Source organism: Silene latifolia, chromosome 5, assembly GCF_048544455.1.
Source record: "Silene latifolia isolate original U9 population chromosome 5, ASM4854445v1, whole genome shotgun sequence".
In the NCBI taxonomy this organism is placed as follows: Eukaryota; Viridiplantae; Streptophyta; class Magnoliopsida; order Caryophyllales; family Caryophyllaceae; genus Silene; species Silene latifolia.
Window position 1 is genome coordinate 1,550,062 of NC_133530.1, and position 18,542 is coordinate 1,568,603.

At 37.1% G+C, this 18,542-nt stretch overlaps 2 protein-coding genes across 4 annotated transcripts; one reads left to right on the forward strand and one right to left on the reverse strand.

The window, feature by feature from the left end:
• The first annotated feature begins 520 nt into the window (after window positions 1–520).
• LOC141656324 (protein MICRORCHIDIA 6-like) lies at window positions 521–14,277 on the forward strand. The gene is made up of 21 exons (XM_074463174.1): window positions 521–906; window positions 3,977–4,304; window positions 4,589–4,663; window positions 4,765–4,799; window positions 5,126–5,204; window positions 5,307–5,396; window positions 5,486–5,561; window positions 5,698–5,776; window positions 6,472–6,606; window positions 8,298–8,396; window positions 8,499–8,597; window positions 8,678–8,824; window positions 9,636–9,725; window positions 10,341–10,392; window positions 10,477–10,588; window positions 10,743–10,903; window positions 11,223–11,326; window positions 12,260–12,336; window positions 12,463–12,505; window positions 12,920–13,012; window positions 13,711–14,277. The coding sequence occupies exons 2-21, from the start codon at window positions 3,986–3,988 to the stop codon at window positions 13,717–13,719; spliced, it is 1,974 nt and encodes a 657-aa protein (XP_074319275.1). The 5' UTR covers window positions 521–906; window positions 3,977–3,985; the 3' UTR covers window positions 13,720–14,277.
• Window positions 14,278–14,745: 468 nt separating this feature from the next.
• LOC141656325 (organic cation/carnitine transporter 7-like) lies at window positions 14,746–18,441 on the reverse strand. Of its 3 annotated transcripts, XM_074463176.1 has the most exons (7): window positions 18,281–18,370; window positions 17,870–17,963; window positions 17,144–17,444; window positions 16,806–17,043; window positions 15,735–16,251; window positions 15,303–15,505; window positions 14,746–15,117 (listed from the first exon to the last, which is right to left on the reverse strand). In XM_074463176.1, exons 3-7 carry the CDS (start codon window positions 17,410–17,412, stop codon window positions 14,815–14,817), a joined length of 1,530 nt encoding a protein of 509 aa, XP_074319277.1. In that variant the 5' UTR covers window positions 17,413–17,444; window positions 17,870–17,963; window positions 18,281–18,370; the 3' UTR covers window positions 14,746–14,814. The 3 variants fall into 3 exon arrangements, with proteins under 3 accessions (XP_074319277.1, XP_074319278.1, XP_074319276.1); XM_074463177.1 differs by lacking the exon at window positions 17,870–17,963 and having other exon boundaries at window positions 18,281–18,441; XM_074463175.1 differs by lacking the exons at window positions 17,870–17,963; window positions 18,281–18,370 and adding an exon at window positions 17,628–17,765.
• Window positions 18,442–18,542: the final 101 nt, after the last annotated feature.

Genomic DNA, 18,542 nt, shown 5'->3' on the forward strand with positions numbered 1-18,542 from the left:
TTCAATTCTTTTGATTAATTTTAATATTAGTTATTTTTTATAAATATTCGCGAGGTATAAATCTAAAATCTATAACTAATACATTAAAAATTAAAAGGCCTATATTTACCGCGCATTTGTGCGGGATTTACACTAGTACGAGAATAACTAATAAAGTTCAAGGGCACAATTACCAATTAGTATTATGCCATACACAAGGGCATAGTTGGAAAAAGTGAAAATTTCAGGGGCACTGATGAGAAAAACAAAAAAAACAGTAGTTTTATGGTAAAAAAAGTACTTTTATAAAAATACACATTTCATAACTTTACTCAATTTGGGTTAAATTTTCAAAATTCTTTTGTTTCATATCAAAATACGGAGTACAATGGATCAATTCGTATTAAATTTTCAATCAAAATTCTCTTGTTTAATATCAAAATACAATGCAGTGAAATATTAAATATTAATGAATTGCCGATTTAAATAATACCCTAAAAAATAAAAACTCTATATAAATACCGCGCACGAATTTATACTAGTAAATTAAATAAATAAATAATTAAACTCCTCCTCTAGTCTCTTGTCTATTGTCTCTAGTCTCCAGTCTCCCCGCTTCCCGCCTACGCCACGTCACCTTACCGGCACAACTTCCTCGTAGTCTTCTCCTTTTCCTCAACTATACATCGCGGTTTTGATACACTATTATCGACGGTGAACAACACTCCGGTTTACATAAAAAGAAAACTCTATACACCCGATTTCTGCACACTTTTCGACGGTGAACCGCCCGGTTTACACCAAAAGAAAACTATACACTGCGATTACCGGCGAACTTCTCCGATTACTGCGCCGCCGCCGATACTTCTCCGGCAGTCAATCGCAGTCGCTTCCGCACCGGCAGTACCTTCTCTCTAGCATCTCCAGGTACATGCATTAGGGTTTCGCATCGATTCTTTAATTTTCTCTAATTTGTTCGAGTTTTTCTTTTAATTCGCTGCTGGATTTATGCTAGTAGTTGTGTACTAGTGTGTTATCACTTGAATTGTTTCCAATTAAGTTGATGAATGTAATCATTTGAATTAATTAGTGATTGCATGTAATCACTTGAATTGTTTACAATTAAATTGATGAATGTAATCATTTGAATTAATTAGTGATTGCATGTAATCACTTGAATTGTTTACAATTAAATTGATGAATGTAATCATTTGAATTAATTAGTGATTGCATGTAATCACTTGAATTATTTCGGAAATTTTATTAGGAGTAAGTAGTTGAATGTAATCACTTGAATTATTCAGTGATTGTGTGTAATCACTTGAATTATTTCTGAAATTATGTTAGGAGAAAATTGTTGAATGTTCGTTAGGGCTAATTTGTTGCTCGAATGGGGCTAGTGGTTGCGTATCTGTGTTATTCTGGAAATTTTGTTAGGAGGAAATTGTCTGATATAATCATTAATCACTACAATTGTTTTAGTATGTTTGGGGGTAATTTATTGTTCGAGTTATGCTAGTCATTGCGTTGTTTGTAATCACTTGAATTATTTTGGACATTTTGTTCGGAGTAAGTCGATGAATGTAATCACTTGAGTTGTTCGTTAGGGTTAATTCTTGCTAGTGGTTGCGTGTAATCACTAATTACTTTGGAAATTTTGAGTTGTTCGTTAGGGTTAATTCTTGCTAGTGGTTGCGTGTAATCATTAATTATTTTGGAAATTTTGGTAGGAGTAAGTCGATGAATTTAATCACTTGAATTATCGCAGCTCGTTAGGGTTAGTTTGTTGCCCCTTGTTATGCTAGTGGTGTGTAATCGCTTGAACTGTTTCCAAAAATCTGTTAGGAGTAGGTCGATGAATGCAATCACTTGAATTGTTTTAGTTCTTTAGGTGGGTTAATTTATTGTTCTTAGTTATGCTAGTAGTTGCGTACTTGTGTTTAATCAGTTGAATTAGTTTGGAAATTTTGTTAGGAGCAAGTCGATGAATGTAATCACTTGAATTCTTTCACTTTGTAGGGTTAATTTGTTGTTCGAGTTACGCTATTGGTTGTGAGTAATAACTTGAATTATTTCATAAATTTTGTTAGGAGTGTCGTTGACTGTAATAACTCGAATTGTTTCACTTCGTTAGGATTAATTTCTGGTTCCAATTATGCTTTGATCTTCATTTTCACAATAAAAGTTTTCAATTTATTCACTTCAGTTGGAGTCTAGAATCGCATAATTGTCCCTTCTTTGGAGAAAATTTGATACAGGTAGGTGGAGAAGTCTGTTTTTTTGTTAGGTTACTAGGAATACTAGCTATGTTGACAATGTAATCTGGAATTCGTTTTACATTTAGCCGGTGGATGATGAAACTAAGTGGGCATTGCATATTGGGAGTTGAGATATTATGCTCCCTCTAGGTAATGATGTAATTTTGGTTCTCGCTATGCTTCTGTGCACATATTTAGTTGGATGGTGCCATGGCGGTATTGGAAGTCTGGAAGAGGAGTTATTCTTCTTTTTGGTTTAATGATGGATGGCAAGAATTTTATTAAGATTGTGATGTGATGATTATCACCATAGGAATAAGGCGTAATACTATGCTAAGTAGTCAAATGACGGTTGAGGTTTCTGTATCTTAGGTAGATCATCTTCAGATGAAGATTTAAGAACTAAGAGAGAGTGATGTCGTAGTACAATTGAGCTGTGGAGGTGGATTGATATTTCTAGAGTTGTGAGCTTGGGTTGTTGAGTCGGCTTAATGTGAAAGATATTTGGAGTTTTATCCTTAGCTTTCTTGAATGACTTTAGTTTAATTGTAATTTATCTACCTGATGATGTTTGATTACCGTGAAGTAGTGAAATGACTTACTATGGTGGCTGCTCGTCTTTCTATTGTAAAGGAGCCATGAGCCATCATTTCGTGCAACTTGATGAGATTTTCATTATGAGCCTATGGGAAACAACCTCTTGATGAGTTGTTGTTGTCAATGATGAAAAGTACTGTTCGATCAAAATGCCTAACCAGTTAGTGCTAGTGCTGCGATGCTAGCACCACTACCTAGACAGAACTCATTGAGCCATTTGTCGACCATCTTGGCTATTCTTAGATAAAGCTTTTAACCTGCTGATGGTGTAATGAATTCTATACCAGCATGGGGAAAAAAATTCTATGTAATTTTTTTCGCTTATTTATGCTGACATGGTAGCTTCTCTTATCTATAGCTGAACCACTACTCGACTGAGACACAGGCCAGAGGCCAGGCACTTCCTTTGAAATTGAAACATTCATTAGTTAATTAGTACTATTAGTATAGTTTTTGTTGCTTAATGTTGATTGGATATTACATGACCAGAAATATAATCATACTGGATAGATATTCTGGGACAACTACGAGTCTATCACCATGATACCTATAAGTATTTGTCTGGGTTTCCATTTAAGAACCGTTAGTTTTCCTTCTGTTTGCGGATAGATCTGTGATTACCTAACAACTCAGTGGACTTAAGGGGAAAAAAGTTCACAACTTAAGGTTTATGTCTAAGATTTTTTTTTTGGGGGAGGAGAGATGGCCTCTCGATGACCTTTTTTTTTAACATCACTGATGTGGCTGTTTCTATTGTCTATCAGCACTGCATAAATTAGCCTCCAGGCTAAGATATGGAATTATGGAAAAATTTATGAGATTTAAGAACCTTGAATCAAGACTATATATCGTTTAGGCTTCTTTTGTGAACACCGTACCAATCCTTCCCTTCCCCTCATACACTATTAACCGTACCAAATCATGCAAGGACTTTAAAAATGGATTATGGAGCCATTACCTCAGATCTTTCAGCCGAAATTTCCTACAGTTTAGTTAGATCTTATGGGTGGAGCTGAACTATGGTTCCATGGCCACGAGCGGATCTCTATCGACTTCTTTTGTTTTGTTGTATAGTGGTTTGGGACTTTGGGTTGGGGTATTATGATGTGGTCCTGTGCTTAACATTTCGTTTACTATTGCAGTGTCGAAAAATGGGAGAAGTTGATATGAATCATGTGAAATCAGAACCAAGACTTAATGGAACTTTAATCCAACATGAAGAATTTCACGAATCCTATCTGGCTCCTCCTGGTTGGGATGTCCTTCCCATAATTCAAGATTGTAAAGACACCAAAATATTAAATACCTTAAGCACTGCTCAAAATAGCAATGGGTGGTTGGTGCAACCACAGTCTCCCACTGATGATGATGGCTTCTATGCGTCATCCATATGTCCAGCACCGCTTTGCCGACAATTCTGGAAGGCTGGAAATTATGAAGACCCGCTGGCATCTAGATCCAAAGTTCAAAGTTAGTAATTTTTTAGTGTCTTGCTTTTTTACTTGAAATACCTTTTTTGTTAAATATGTCAATAGTTGCAGTAGTAGGTTGCTCCTGGGAGCTCAATCATTATTAACACTCAGTGAGTCTCGTGTGAGATGGTCCTAAGCATTTAGCCTATGAATAAACAAGGAATACACCGTAACTGGTTTGGTTGTATTAATACAACAGTCTTGTATATGTTTTTTTGCCATTCAGTACAGCTCATAAGTTTTGTTCCTAACAGTAGCTGACAGTCTGTGCTTTCATTGCAGACAGCAAAAACTATCTGCATGTTCACCCTAAGTTTTTGCATTCCAATGCAACATCTCATAAGTGGGCTTTTGGAGGTATTTCCATCTTAAAATTTTGGTGTCCTTTGCGGTACGAGTGTCTTGTATACCATACCTTTTTTTGAGCATTTTTTTACTCATTTTGGTTAATTATGCAGCCATTGCAGAACTTCTTGACAATGCAATTGATGAGGTAATGCTTCTTGGCAATACTCCATTGTTTGGTGGTTTCTGTATCGTCGGAAATGGAACTTGTTGTGGTTGAGACTGATTCATTCTTTATTCTTTTTTTTTGTGGATAAACTAAATGATAGCCTGTGTGCATGATCATTTATTTTAGCTCTTTTCCCTTGCTCTCTTTGAACCACAATATATTCTTTTGTGCCTCATAGCTTTTTCGGCCCTATCTTCTATCATTTCCATCACACCTTTGTCGATCAAATACTGTTTTGAGGCATAAAAAACATCTGTTATGATACTTAAGATCTACCATTTTTTTTTGTTTGCTGAATTTAATAGATACAAAATGGAGCCTCTTTTGTAATTGTAGATAAAATCTCAAATCCAAGGGATGGGAGCCCAGCCTTGCTCTTTCAAGGTATTACTATGATTATATTGTCTTTCAGTTGTCCCTGTTTACTGTGTGTTCAAATTTTATAGGATTAATGTAATATTTTCTATGTTTGATACTTTGTGGCAGACGATGGAGGAGGAATGGGCCCAGAGGCAATTCGACGCTGTATGAGTTTTGGATTTTCAGACAAGGAATCTAAAACAGCTATTGGACGATGTACTTTATATTCAATTGCCTTTCTTTCTTTCATCTCTGTCTCTTTTTGTGAAAAAGCTGTATTTGACTTGTCAATTATAATCTTTCAGATGGGAATGGGTTCAAGACCAGTACCATGAGGCTTGGATCTGATGCTATAGTCTTCAGTCGAAATGTTGGAAATAGGTATGTGAAAAGGTGGTGGTAGAAAGGCGGGGTTGAAAATGCTTATGTTTCATCTCCTATTATTTGTGCTTATACTTTTCAAATGGTCTTTGTTTTTGTGCTTATACTTTTCAAATGGTCTTTGTTTTATGATCAGGACGTTTACTCAAAGCATTGGACTTCTTTCCTATACATATTTGTCTCGGACTGGCCTTGACCGGATAGTGGTACCCATGGTAAGTGCCTATATAAAGTTTTGGTATTTTTAGTTTGTAAGTGCCTATATAAAGTTTTGGTATTTTTAGTTTTACTCTATAGAGTTCTATATTCTATATCATGTGTATTCTCTACTACGACAATCACAATAATAATAATACCTTGGTTCCTAAAGAATGTTGGATTGGCCAACACGACCTCAAGTAGTCTAGAAATTGTGAGAAGGGAAAGTTGTAAGAAAGTGAAAAAGTAATGGAAAGAAAATTTGGAATGGAAAAGAAAGTAAGAGTTACAACTCATACAACAACTCCGTTCCTTCCATAACCACACTTAATTTATTTTATGGTTATGGATTTTATCCCTTCACTTGGGCCATTTGTGACCTGGCCCTATTATTTGCCATACTCTCACCAATCTCTTTGATCTTAATCACCCATTCACACATCCTCTTAGATTTCCCTGTCTGTCCGCTACTTCGCTTCTCTCTCTGCTTATAATATCATCTTTGTACACTGGGTAAGAAACTTTATGTATTAGCGCTGTGCAGGTTAGTAAGCAGTGGTAGTGTATTTTTATTAGTGTGTTGTGGGATCTATGGTCTTTAGGTTCAAGTTCTGCATGTTTTTATGCTCCGATATCCTCCTTTTTGTAACGATCGGCGCATCATGCATTTGAGTCTGCGACTGATAACTTGTCGAACCTTTTGCTTTCATAGGTTGATTATGAGTTCAATGGATCAACAGATACCTATGAGCCATTATATCGTTTTGGTCAAGAACATTATCGATCAAATATATCCATCATTTTGCAATGGTCACCATATTCAACTGAGGCGGAGCTTATGAAGCAGGTTAGCTTTGTAAGACTTTTGTGGTGTATTTGCTTGTTTTTGTACAAATTGATATGGAAGTCGGAACCAGAGCGCACATTTTAAAGATTGTTGAGCGTAGACTATCAACTTCTATCAGTAGTTGACTTTTAATATCAACTATTTGACAAAGCCATTGTTCGGTTGGCTAATAAATTTATTTAGGGTAGTGCAAATGCAACTGGGTTTCACAGGCTCTTATATCTGTTAAAGTCAGGCCCGCCTTTTGTTCTTTTACTGTTTCTCAGCTTTGACACGCGTCTCTTCTTGTAGTCCTTATAGTGATCTTATCTTATAAATGAATGAATTGAGGGTATATTCTGATTCCTGAAACTTGTAAGTGGCTGTATGTGTATGCAAGTAAAGAGTCGAGTAAGAAGCGAGTTATTCAGTGGGGGGGTGCGTTTGTTTAGCTGTTGAAAACTAATCTTACGGAAAATACCAGTATACCACACTATGTTTATTAATTTCAGGAAGTCTGTCACCTACCTAAACTTCCATATTCCATCTCCGTCCCCATCCTCCAAGTTGCTAATACTAGCAGACTCCACTCTGCTTGAAAGACACCACAAGTCACTGGTAGGCACTATAGCCCACAGGCCACAGTCTAACATCAATGTTATGCCCGTGTACACAAAATCTTTTGTCAACCCAGATTTACTAGCATACCTGCAGGACCACCTTAGTCATTTGTATCCAAAATAATTAAGACTGCTGTTTGTACCCTCCCAGTCTCCCACAAATCATGTAGCTTACATCAAGAGTGATTCCAACAACAATTATCCCAGTGTCCCGCGCAAATTCCTTACACTTGTGGAACTGAGAAAGAGAGGGTAACAGTAATCCATATTCCATAAAGGGAGGAAATAGCTACCCACCTCCCTCCTTGGGTAACGCTTTCATAACGAAGCAATAGTTTGCCATCACCTCCTCTTTCCACCTTCCACTACCACCACCTACCATCAATCTCCTCCATTTCCCCCTTGCTTTTAGCTATATTACCCCTATAAAAATTACCCTCATCCCAAGTGAGCCCTTGTGGGCTATATTCATTCTACTCTGTAAGACTATAAGCTTAGTAATTACTTGTCCTAAAGCAGAGAATTCGATGTTTCATACTTAAATTACAACAATGACTGGCAAGAGGGCCCCTAGGTACGGTTTGCATTAGGATTCATAGAGCGATGCTAAGCCAATCAAGACCATAATTCTGCAAGTGTAGATTTAGCTAAGTACTTTTCTTGTTATCGTTTGGCTTTCTTCTTCCATCACATCGTCCAAATGTAATGTTTTTCGTGTCGCTTTTCTTGTTGAGACTGGGCTTGTACCATTTGCTCCTCACATTGCCGTGCCTTGTCCACTCAGTATTGAGTGTGTGTAGTCTAATATTTCATAGTCTTGTATGCACTTCTCTTTATTTTTGGAGAAGTGAATCCACTTTTCTTTATTCCTCCTACTTTCTTAGTGACACCGCTTGTCTTTATTGAGCATTTTCATCTCTGTCTTATTACCATGTCCATATTTTAAGCAGTTCTACCCCTTGAAATTTGTAGATTTCTGATCATAAGAGAAAATGGAATGCAAGTTTATATGTGCTGGATTAATGAGGTTCTCGCCTAATTTATTCTCTAAGGTGTTTTGAAAGGTTTAATTTTGGTTGAATTTGGTGGCAGTTTGATGACCTCGGATCTCATGGAACCAAAGTTATTGTCTACAATCTATGGTTAACTGATGATGGAAAACTAGAGTTTGATTTTGAAAGTGATTCTCAGGTTTACAATTCTTCCTTTAGATTCTTTAAAGTCCTGAAGAACTGAATTTTTTTTGGTGTGTTTTTCCTGATCGCTCTTTAACATGTCATTGTATGGTTACAGGATATTCGCCTGCGAGCTCCTGATGATTCTAAGAAATTAAGTTCGAAAATGATGATAAGTGAAGATCATATTGGCAGCCAGTATCGCTATTCACTTCGAGTAAGTGTTGTTTTGACTTTTGAGATATCCCTCAAAGCAAGAAAGGCTTGGATATATAATATATCTTTGTGTTCCTGCAGGTGTACATGTCCATTCTGTACTTACATATTCCACCTAATTTCAGTATTAAATTGCGTGGAAAAGACGTGGAACATCACCGCATAGCATGCGATCTCAAGTATCCAGAGTTCATAATGTACAGACCTCAAACTGCGGGAACTAAGGAGGTTACTTCACATGCTCATTTTCTCCATTTCTCATTCTTGCATTTGTGACATAATAGGCTTGCAGTTGTTCATTTGCTCTTGCATGCCATAAATCTACTTAGATTACTGTCATCCTTAGAGACCATTGTAGACTGTTTAGACTGGGTGCCTTTCTACGTACAATAACAACTTTATCTGTTCGTGCATGTTTTAATGCTGCCAAAATTCTCAAAGAAGAGCTTTTTATGTTGCCAAAATTCTCAAATGTGTGCGTTCACTCCGTGCCTTAAATTGGAATGTGGTTTCTAGTTGAATTGGGAATTATGGTGTTTATCAATAAACAATGCTATTGAAAATGACCGCAGCCCTTTGTTAGATTTTACCTTGTCCAGTACATTTATACAATATATGCTTTAAATCTGCATCATGCACCCATCATTTTCATAACATGCCATAGGATATTTCTAGAGATACCATACGTGAAGTGTGGTTTTCTTCTGAATTTACCTGCATTAATGGCCAGTACAACGGCTTATGTTTTTTTTATCTATTTCTGGAAATTTTTTGACGGAGAATTTTACAAGTGACATAATGTATAGCTATGACTTCAACTAAACCTTGAGATGCAGCTTCTTGCCTTTTGGTCTTGCAAAATGAATTAGAGACGCCTTATTTGTACTGGTACTTGTTGGAATGTGTGCTTTTGAGTACTGTTTTGATACATGCTGAATGAATGCTCACCTTACAGTTGCCTTGGATTGTTATGTATTTCTTAATAATTACTAAATAGCTATATTCGACAGTGTTAAGTATTTCGGCCTCGTTTTTGCAGGAAGTCCTGACGACAATTGGATTCCTGAAGGAAGCTCCTCATGTCTATTTACATGGCTTCAATGTTTACCATAAGAACCGACTTATTTTGGTAAACCCTGTTAATCTGTTCATAGCATACTGAGGCCCTGTGCTTTTTGATATGCTAAAATCTTTCTTTTAAACAGTAATGCTACTACACGTGTATTCGTGCATATGACAACTTTCTCAATTCAATGAGTTTTACTTTTATATGTGGAATATCATCAGTTATAGTTTGAGGTTCTGTTATGTTACCATATTCCAGGTTGTCTCTAAATTTTTTATGATAAGGAGGTTCAGAGAAAAAAAGTGCAATGATTTTAGTGTATGCTGTCATGCTCTGTTTTTGCTCACAACTTGATTTCGTTTCGTGATTCTTAAGCACCTTTTTGTATACAATAAAATCATCAATCAATAGCAGCGAGAGCTTAATAGGGATTTTGCCAACATAATCCTGAGTGAGTGAGAATTGTACTTTACTCGTCACGTTAGGTATTTCATAATTGCATGACCGTACATACCCTTTTTCGGGAGTTAGCTCAGAAGTAGCAAGCTTAAATAAAAAGGGCAGTACTTAATTTTGTCGATAACCTAAGAATGTTTGCGTCTTAGTTCTTCTGCTATGTCTCATGTACCCTACTTTTAACTGCTTATGCGGTTCATAATTTTTTCCATCTTGTTGCAGCCATTTTGGCATGTTGTCAGTTATTCGGATAGCAGAGGAAGAGGGGTTGTAGGTATGCTCTTATCATCTACTCGTAGTAAAGGTGAATATTGTGAATTTCATAAATTATGCTCTAAATGGTTGAAGTGTCTTTTAGGGATCTTGGAAGCAAATTTTGTTGAACCTACCCATAACAAACAAGATTTTGAGAGGACTTCTCTTTTCCAAAAGCTCGAAACTCGGTTGAAGGAAATGACATGGGAGTATTGGTAGGTATTGTTTTGTTGATCGCTGATGCATGTCTATGTCTGAAGAAGACTAACGTGTTCTAGCTTGTGTGCCATTATAAATTTGAGCACACATGGAATTAGTCTCTTATTGGGTGATTTACTTATTGATGCACTTTTTTTAATTGAATTACAGGGATTATCACTGTGGACTTATTGGGTATCAAGTTAAGAAAAAACTTCCAGCATCTTCACCTTCAGAACCCACGTCCTATAGTTCAAAGAGCTTCAATCCTTTGGTTCGCTTACCTGCCAAGCAATTAGCTCATAATGCTCCAAGCAGTATCCCTCAGCAAGGTACTTCGGCATTTATGCATTATTTGGTTACAAAATTAGGAGGAAGGTAAGGGAGAGGGTGGGGATGAAGAGGATTAAGGGAGGAGTGGAATGGGAGGGGAATGAAGCAAGATATTTACCCCAAATATTCCTACATTGGAGAGATAAATTTGGCTTCTAGGACGGACAATGAATCTCTCCATTTTCTTCCAGCCCCCAATTTGCTACTCAAACAAAAGAAAATTGTTTCACTTCAAAATTCCTCCATCAAACAAAATGTTAGACTATGTGACTGACAGCTACAGCACATTTACGATGACTATAATTCTCTTGATTTCAGGTACTAAGAGGTTACCTGGTGATGTTCTTTGTGCTCTTGGGACAAAGAGGCAATATAAGGGAGGATCTAACACTAACAATGCTGGGAATTCTCTGCAAGTTCAGGTTCGGCTCCATTTTTATTATTATGAACTATGGTAGATGTGAGGCTTTCACCTGTATCTGTCAATTGATTGCCCGACGTTAATGAAAACCTTAATTTCCCTGATTGTCTCCTTTAGTGATACTATCTCTCTTGAGGGGGGCGGGGGGAATAAGAGCCATTAAGAGCGGCTGGGCAACAATGTTGTTATTTTGCGTAGAGGGTAAACTCTTGGCAATATCCTTAAAGTGAAACTTTATCATGTTGGTCGGTTCAACAAGATTACCCCAATGCCTCAAAGGCCCTCCCCTATAAACACATGGTGAGGTAAGGGCCTCACAAGTACTTCCTTTTCAAGGACCAATAATCAAAATTGAGTCTAGAATTGCATCCATTTGTTGATATTTAAAAATACAAAGAGCATAAACTGTACCAGAACACTACCTACTGCCTCAGGTCCTCAATGGATCCTGAAAATGGCAAGATAAGGGGAGTTAAATGCACACAACCTTACCTATGTCTTAACAACACAAAGCAGCTTAGTAAGGCAATGTAAATGATAGCAATGAAGTGAGAAGAGTATGCTGTTTATGAGAAGGAAGACGTAAAAATACATATAGCAAATTAGGTCTAGGAGTTGAATCTTATATCCACTTATCCTGCTAATGGAGAGATAGTGCTATTGCTTACCTGTAACCCAGCAGTGCCTTTGTAGTGGTATCATGTTTGTGGTTATTTTTTTTTTCCTGCATATTAACTTTAGTAGTGAGTTTTGAGTTTTTTTGGTTACTCTGCATGCATTTGTAATATTTACTGTGTCTAAATATGACTTATTTATTTTTTTAATTTTTATTTATTTTGGAAGGAGGGTGTGTGGGTCTGTGGTGGACTGTGGGTGTAATTTACGTGTGCTAGATAGGACATCATACTAACGAATTTATGTTTTTGTGACATAGCCTATCACTAGTTCAAAGGCCCTGAATCGACAGGAAGCATTGGAGTTGATGCAAGAGACCAAAAAACTTAAAGAAAAGTAAGTTTTCAGCATCTAAAGCTACGGGTAGATAAATGGAAATGACAGTTATGATTATTTGATGGATAAAAAATTCACTAAGAAAACTTCTATTTTACTATTGTTTATGTCTGCTTTATGTTTCAGATGCTTAGAACACGAGAAATCTGAGGAAGAGCTCAATTACAAGGTATGCTGAGTGGCTGAAATTTTATCCAGCTCATTGGACCCTTCTTTATGAATTCAGTTGTCAAGTAACTGTGCCTTGTGCTTTCTGCCACTGATAGTTGGCTGCTTGATATCCTAGAAATTCTGGACATTTAGGGTTAAGTTAGGGTTCAAGGTTTAGGGTTGTTGGCCTGAGGGGGTTTCAATTAAACTTTTTTTTTTTTAAAGAAAATAATGTTAGGAAAGGGGTTTCATTCTGGGTTATCCGGAAACAACCTCTTTGTGTTGCTAACATATGGGCAAGGTTGTGTAGTACATCGTACTCCCCCTTACGCCGCAATTTGCGGGAGCCCTTTAGGCATCGAGTAATGTTGTTGTAAAGAAAGGGGTTTCTATAACTTCATCTGCTGTGTACTGATGTTCACGAGTTATGCAGGTAATACGGCTCAGAAAGGAGCTTGAAGAGGCACAACAAGAGTACGCAAACATGTATGCTGAACTACAGGCACTTGAGGTTAAATCTGAAAAAGTAAGCACCAGTCGACATTTTTCTTACCGATTTTAATTTATTCTGTTGCATAGTATCTTAGACTCTCTTAAAATACTCTGGTGACGATACTTAAAGGCATTTTACTAGATACTCCGTAAAATTTAAAATATATTGAAATGTGCTTTCTTTCAATAAAGCTTGTAAATAACACTCATCGAGAATGTGATGGATTTCTTCTAGCTTCAAACCCTTCATATGATTCTGCCTATCTGCAGTGGCGGAGCCAGGATTCAAGTTTGGGGGGCGAAGTGGTAATGATATAAGGGACACTCGAAAACATTTCAAAAATTTTAACTAAAAATTCCGAAAATTTAACCCCCCGGGGGGCCACCAGTGCCTATCTGGCTACATGTATTGTATGTTTTTCAAGTATTTATGACACAAAGTTGAGAAATAAATAAATTTTGTGTGATGTTACTTTTCTTGAGTTGACGTAGCAGTTGTCAATCACACATGTGACAATCTGCATGGGTTGCTGATGTCTCTACTCAACTTTGTGTTTTCTTCCCGGGTAGATTTCAGTTAAATAGAGTAGCTGGTAGTCTTGAGTGACGGTGTCTTATCATCGAGTGATGACCTTGATTCGAAACTTGTTAACCCTTCCCGTGAATGTGTGATATATTTCTTTTGGAAATTATTTTTGTCACTTTAGTCAACTCCATTCATTTGGCATGCAGGGTGTTTAGGTTTGGAGGTCTTTTCTAAACCTGTGACTTAGATTAAGACAACCACCAGAAGATGAATCAATTCTCGTGTAATAGTGATTGGACGACGGTTTGCATTTCTGTGATTTGCTGAACGAGAGGCGAAGAGGATTGCTGAGTTTTATCGAGCAGCGGAAGTTATCTCCACATAAACTTAATTGAAACATCTCATGTGACACGTGTAAGTTTAACCTCTTAACCCTGTAATTAAAGAGGAATGCTTACAGGTTGGTTTCACAAGCGATACCGTTTCATAACGGATCTGGGAATAAGATGTTAACGAGGGTCCTCACGAGCAACAACCCATTAAGTATTAACTGCCTGTAATTTTACTTAGCTTATTATTAGTTGTTTCTGTCACTGTTTGGAGCCAGGGGTTTGGTTCATTCTTAATCGTGATCGATTTCCATTTAAGGAATGTAATTTTATGTCTGTAAATTTCAATTGTACTAGCATCCGTGTTGTAACATCATAAACCTCGCTGTAACGATAAATTAGATTCATTTATTTAATTCTTTCGCTTGTCGTTGTAGTCGTAAACTAGATTACTTTATTTAGCTCCTCTGCTTGTCGAATCTTAGTTGATCGCAGAAAGATGTATCGTTTTGAAACAAGTTTACAGCTTATCTTGCGAAAACTATTTAGTACTCTCCAGTTTAACAGATCTATTGAATTAGCATTCTGTGCTTTGTCATTTACGGTTTCTTCACTGTTTCATCGAAGTCTTTTTTTTTTTTTTTTTTTTTTTTTTTTTTTTTTACCTCTAATCCAATCCAAACTACCCATTCGACTTTTCACGGTCTACGAGACGACAGGTTGCCCACGTTTTTCTTCATTTATATATTATTTTTTTGTGTCAAAATTATAATTTTCCGAAACCTCTTTTTATAACAAATGTAAATATGTCAATTTTATGTATAAATTTTTAAATTTTGATTAAATATAATCGGCAGTTTGGATTGGATTGGAGGGAGTATATAAGACCGTTTCATGCAAAACCCCCATAAATCATCACAAATCTTGGCACTTTCGACAATTTCATAAGTGTACAAAATTTTGCAGCACAAATAAATAAAGCTAGACATGATTCGCGCTATGCTGTAATTGTGTGCTTCCATCGGGTTTCTTAGCATAAGCCTTGGGGTTTTCGCGTTTATGACTAGCTACACTATCAATCAACTCGAGTCCCTTTGTTTCTAGTGGAAAGAACAACACTGCAATGGCGGACACAGAGATTACGCCGATAAAAAGAAGAATAGCAGCCATTTGATGACATCCTTGTACCAGTATCACTGCCACTTGAGGACATATCATTCCTCCGATTCTTCCCATTGAACTCGCTGCACCAAAACCTGTCGTCCTCACTGAGGTCGGGTATATCTGTGTCAAAGAAATAGATATTAGACCGGGAAAGTATTAACCCAAATTGGACCTGGACTAAAATTAACGCAACTCGAAATGACCCTAATTAAATAATCTGAAATGAAATTGAACGAGTTATGATTAGTTAAGAAAACTTTCTTTACCGCTGCCAAAAAAAATAAAATAAATAAATAAATAATTACCTCAGGGGCGTATATATAGACAATTGTGAAGCATCCGGAGATACAAGCTCGAGCCCCAAAGAGAAGAGTTGTTGTTACACCATCCGACTGATGGACCACCAGCGGCACCATAAATATACAACACAGGAAAAATAAACCGGCCATTGAAGCTTTACGACCAACTCGATCAACTATCAGGGCTGATACAATAAGACCTGGAAACTCTGAAAGCAACGCGTATATATATGTCAGCCTCACTGTTACCACTACAAGAATATCTGTCAAAGGCGTCTAAAGCAGGCGACTGTGTAGTCGCCAATTTGGCGACCGAAAAAAAAAGCGGGCGACCGAAAACAGTCGCCAAACTGGCGACTAGGGAATCTTATCCCAATATCCGTATGAAATCCAAGGGCGACTGTGTTTGTGCCATTCCGAAACAAAAGGAGAGCTTACCTGCAAAACTCGCGATGAAAACATTCTTATAATTGACAGTATCAGAAGAATGTGATTGCCTGTGAGTTCCACAAGAACTGCTCTTACTGTTCAACTCAGTAGTCAGCAACACAAGACCATAATACGAAAAGGCGTTCCCAAAGAACGTTACCCACAGGAGCAAAGTTGTCCTAGCTAATTCAGGTGAAAGAAGCATTACCAGTGATCTGAATATTCCCAAATCAGAATCCTTCCACTTAGGAGTATCCACGGATTGGCCGGATAATTGGGTACCGTCTTGAGTAATAGTTCGTCCATTCAGCTCGATTTCTTGATCAGTCAGTAAAACACCAGGAGGTAATTCTGTTTTATTCATCTTGGCTATTTTATTCAGAACTTTAGAGGCTTTCTGTTTTTTACCTTTCAGACAGAAGTACCTAGGCGACTCCAGCGTTGCCGGGTAAAATATGAGCAAAATCAGGGAAGGCAGAGCGGATAAACCCACCTGCCATCTCCATCCCAATCTCGGCATAACAATCTGCAAATGGAACAAGTTCAGAGCTGATTCTCTCGTATACCCGTGAACTTTTTCGTCTTGTAAGGTGTACCCTTCGTTTTTCACAAAAAAACTGAGACCGACAATAATCCTATGTTACGAGTTCAGAAAGCATTAATTTTTTTTTTTCAAACCAATTATCTCGTTAAGGCCTTGAATTTGAAAAAAAAATGTCACCGCTTTTTGAACTCGTATCCTGTAGTTATGGTGGTCAAAGTTTTTTTAACGAATAAACTTTGACCGACCATAATTCCCGATTACGAGTTGAGACGTCGATGAATTTTTTTTCAAACTGAAGACCTCTTAAAGACGGTCAATTTGAAAAAAAAAATTATCGTATTCTGAACTTGTAGCCAAGAGTTATTGACGGTCAAAGTTTTTTTTGCAAGAAAAGAGGGGTACATCTTAGAAAATGAAAAAGTTGAGGGGTACAGAGAGAATATTTTTTTTTTTTTTCAATGAAGGCAAAGACTCATTAATCTTCGGTTTTCTTACTTCTTAGAGTAAAAATTAGATGAGCAAGTGTTAAAACATACCCATGCTAAGCTTGCCTCCAAGATTACACCCAGAGTCCAAAATGCACTGAAAATAACTAACCAGAGACCCCTATTCGGTGCAGGTAAAAACTCGGTAAACCAGGTGAATAACACAGGACCGCCTCCTAGACCAATTCCTACCAAACACCGAGATATAAGCAATACTATGTAATTTGGGGATACTGCGCTTAGAAGACCAGCTGCAGAAGTAACCATTGCTGGCACAAAAAACCCGATCCTGCAGGAATGCAACAGAAATAAAATGTACAGTCAAAAACTGTTCTAGGGTTACAGAAGTACGAAATTTCCAAAAATATGACGGTAACACTAAAATTTACCGTCTTCCATATTTGTCGGAGATTAAACCCCAAGAATAAGCTCCGAGTAGCATTCCTGCAAATACTACAGTAGTAATCAGACTTTCTTGTGCAGGACTAAGGTTCCAAGCAGACTTAACTGCAGGTCCGACAAACGACAGCAGCATGATTTCCATTGCATCTGCAACCCATCCCATTCCTGCATATATGAACACCATATATTGCAGCTTTCCGAACCCCATTGTTACTAGGGCTTCATCCACGCTATAACCTGTCGCTTTGTCTGCCATCTTAACCAACTTTACTACAGATTTAACCGCACCTGTTACCATGAAATTATTACTGCAGTGAAAATTACATCATCTGACTGCTGATCCATATGTTAGCATGTTACTTTTTAGGGATGTCAATGAAGCGGGTATCTCTGGGACCCACCATGGCCACCAGTCCACCACACAATGAAATCAGCTGACTGAAATTATTACAGCAACAAAAATTACATCACCTGACTGCTGATCCATACTTCACGAATCACGACTACTCCGTATGTTATTATTTTACTTCCTAGGGATGTCAATGGAGCGGGTATCTCTCGCACCACACAACTATATCAGATCAAAGTCTTATCTAAAACTCTAAAGTCATAGCATGCCTCCAAAATTAACTCAAACTGTAATAACTTCCATAAAGTACACATTTTTAACAAATAAAGTCAGTTAAAATACAATACAACAACAACAATATTACCTCAGTGCCTCAATGGCTCCCACAAACTGCAGGGTAAGGGAGGGTCGGATGTACGCAGTCTTACCCTTTTGTTAGCAACACAAAGAGGCTGTTTCTGAATGAACCAAGATGAAAATTGCGTCAATAACACAGTAAAACTACCTTAATCTATAGAAATGAGGTAAAAAAACAAACAAAAAAACATAAAGAAGAGTTAAACCAACATATTAAATCAAACAAATGGGTGATGATATTTACACTCTCATAGTACACCCCGGTTTCCAGTTTATACACTGTTATCGACAATGGACCCCGAGTTACACCAAAAAAATTACTACAGCACATTTTTACACATAGGACTATAGGAGTGAAAATAAATGTTTCAACTTCCAAGACTGTAAAAACTAAAAATTAACAGTTTTTAGAGCTAACCTTTAAAAAAAGTTTCCTAGATCTTTGGAGAATGACAGTAAAGTTTCCTGTGAGAGTATAATAGCATCTCAGAAAACAAGTGCATTTCTTGAGTAACATTTTCATTATTAATACTGAATTTTAGGTAGCTGTATGATAAGATATTTTTTTGGTCATTATTTAAGTCATTGTCTCATTTAGCTAGTCAACAATAAGAAACAAAAAAAATACTACTTTTTGTCCAACTTTAAATTTGCAATATCAAATCAATTTACAATAACAT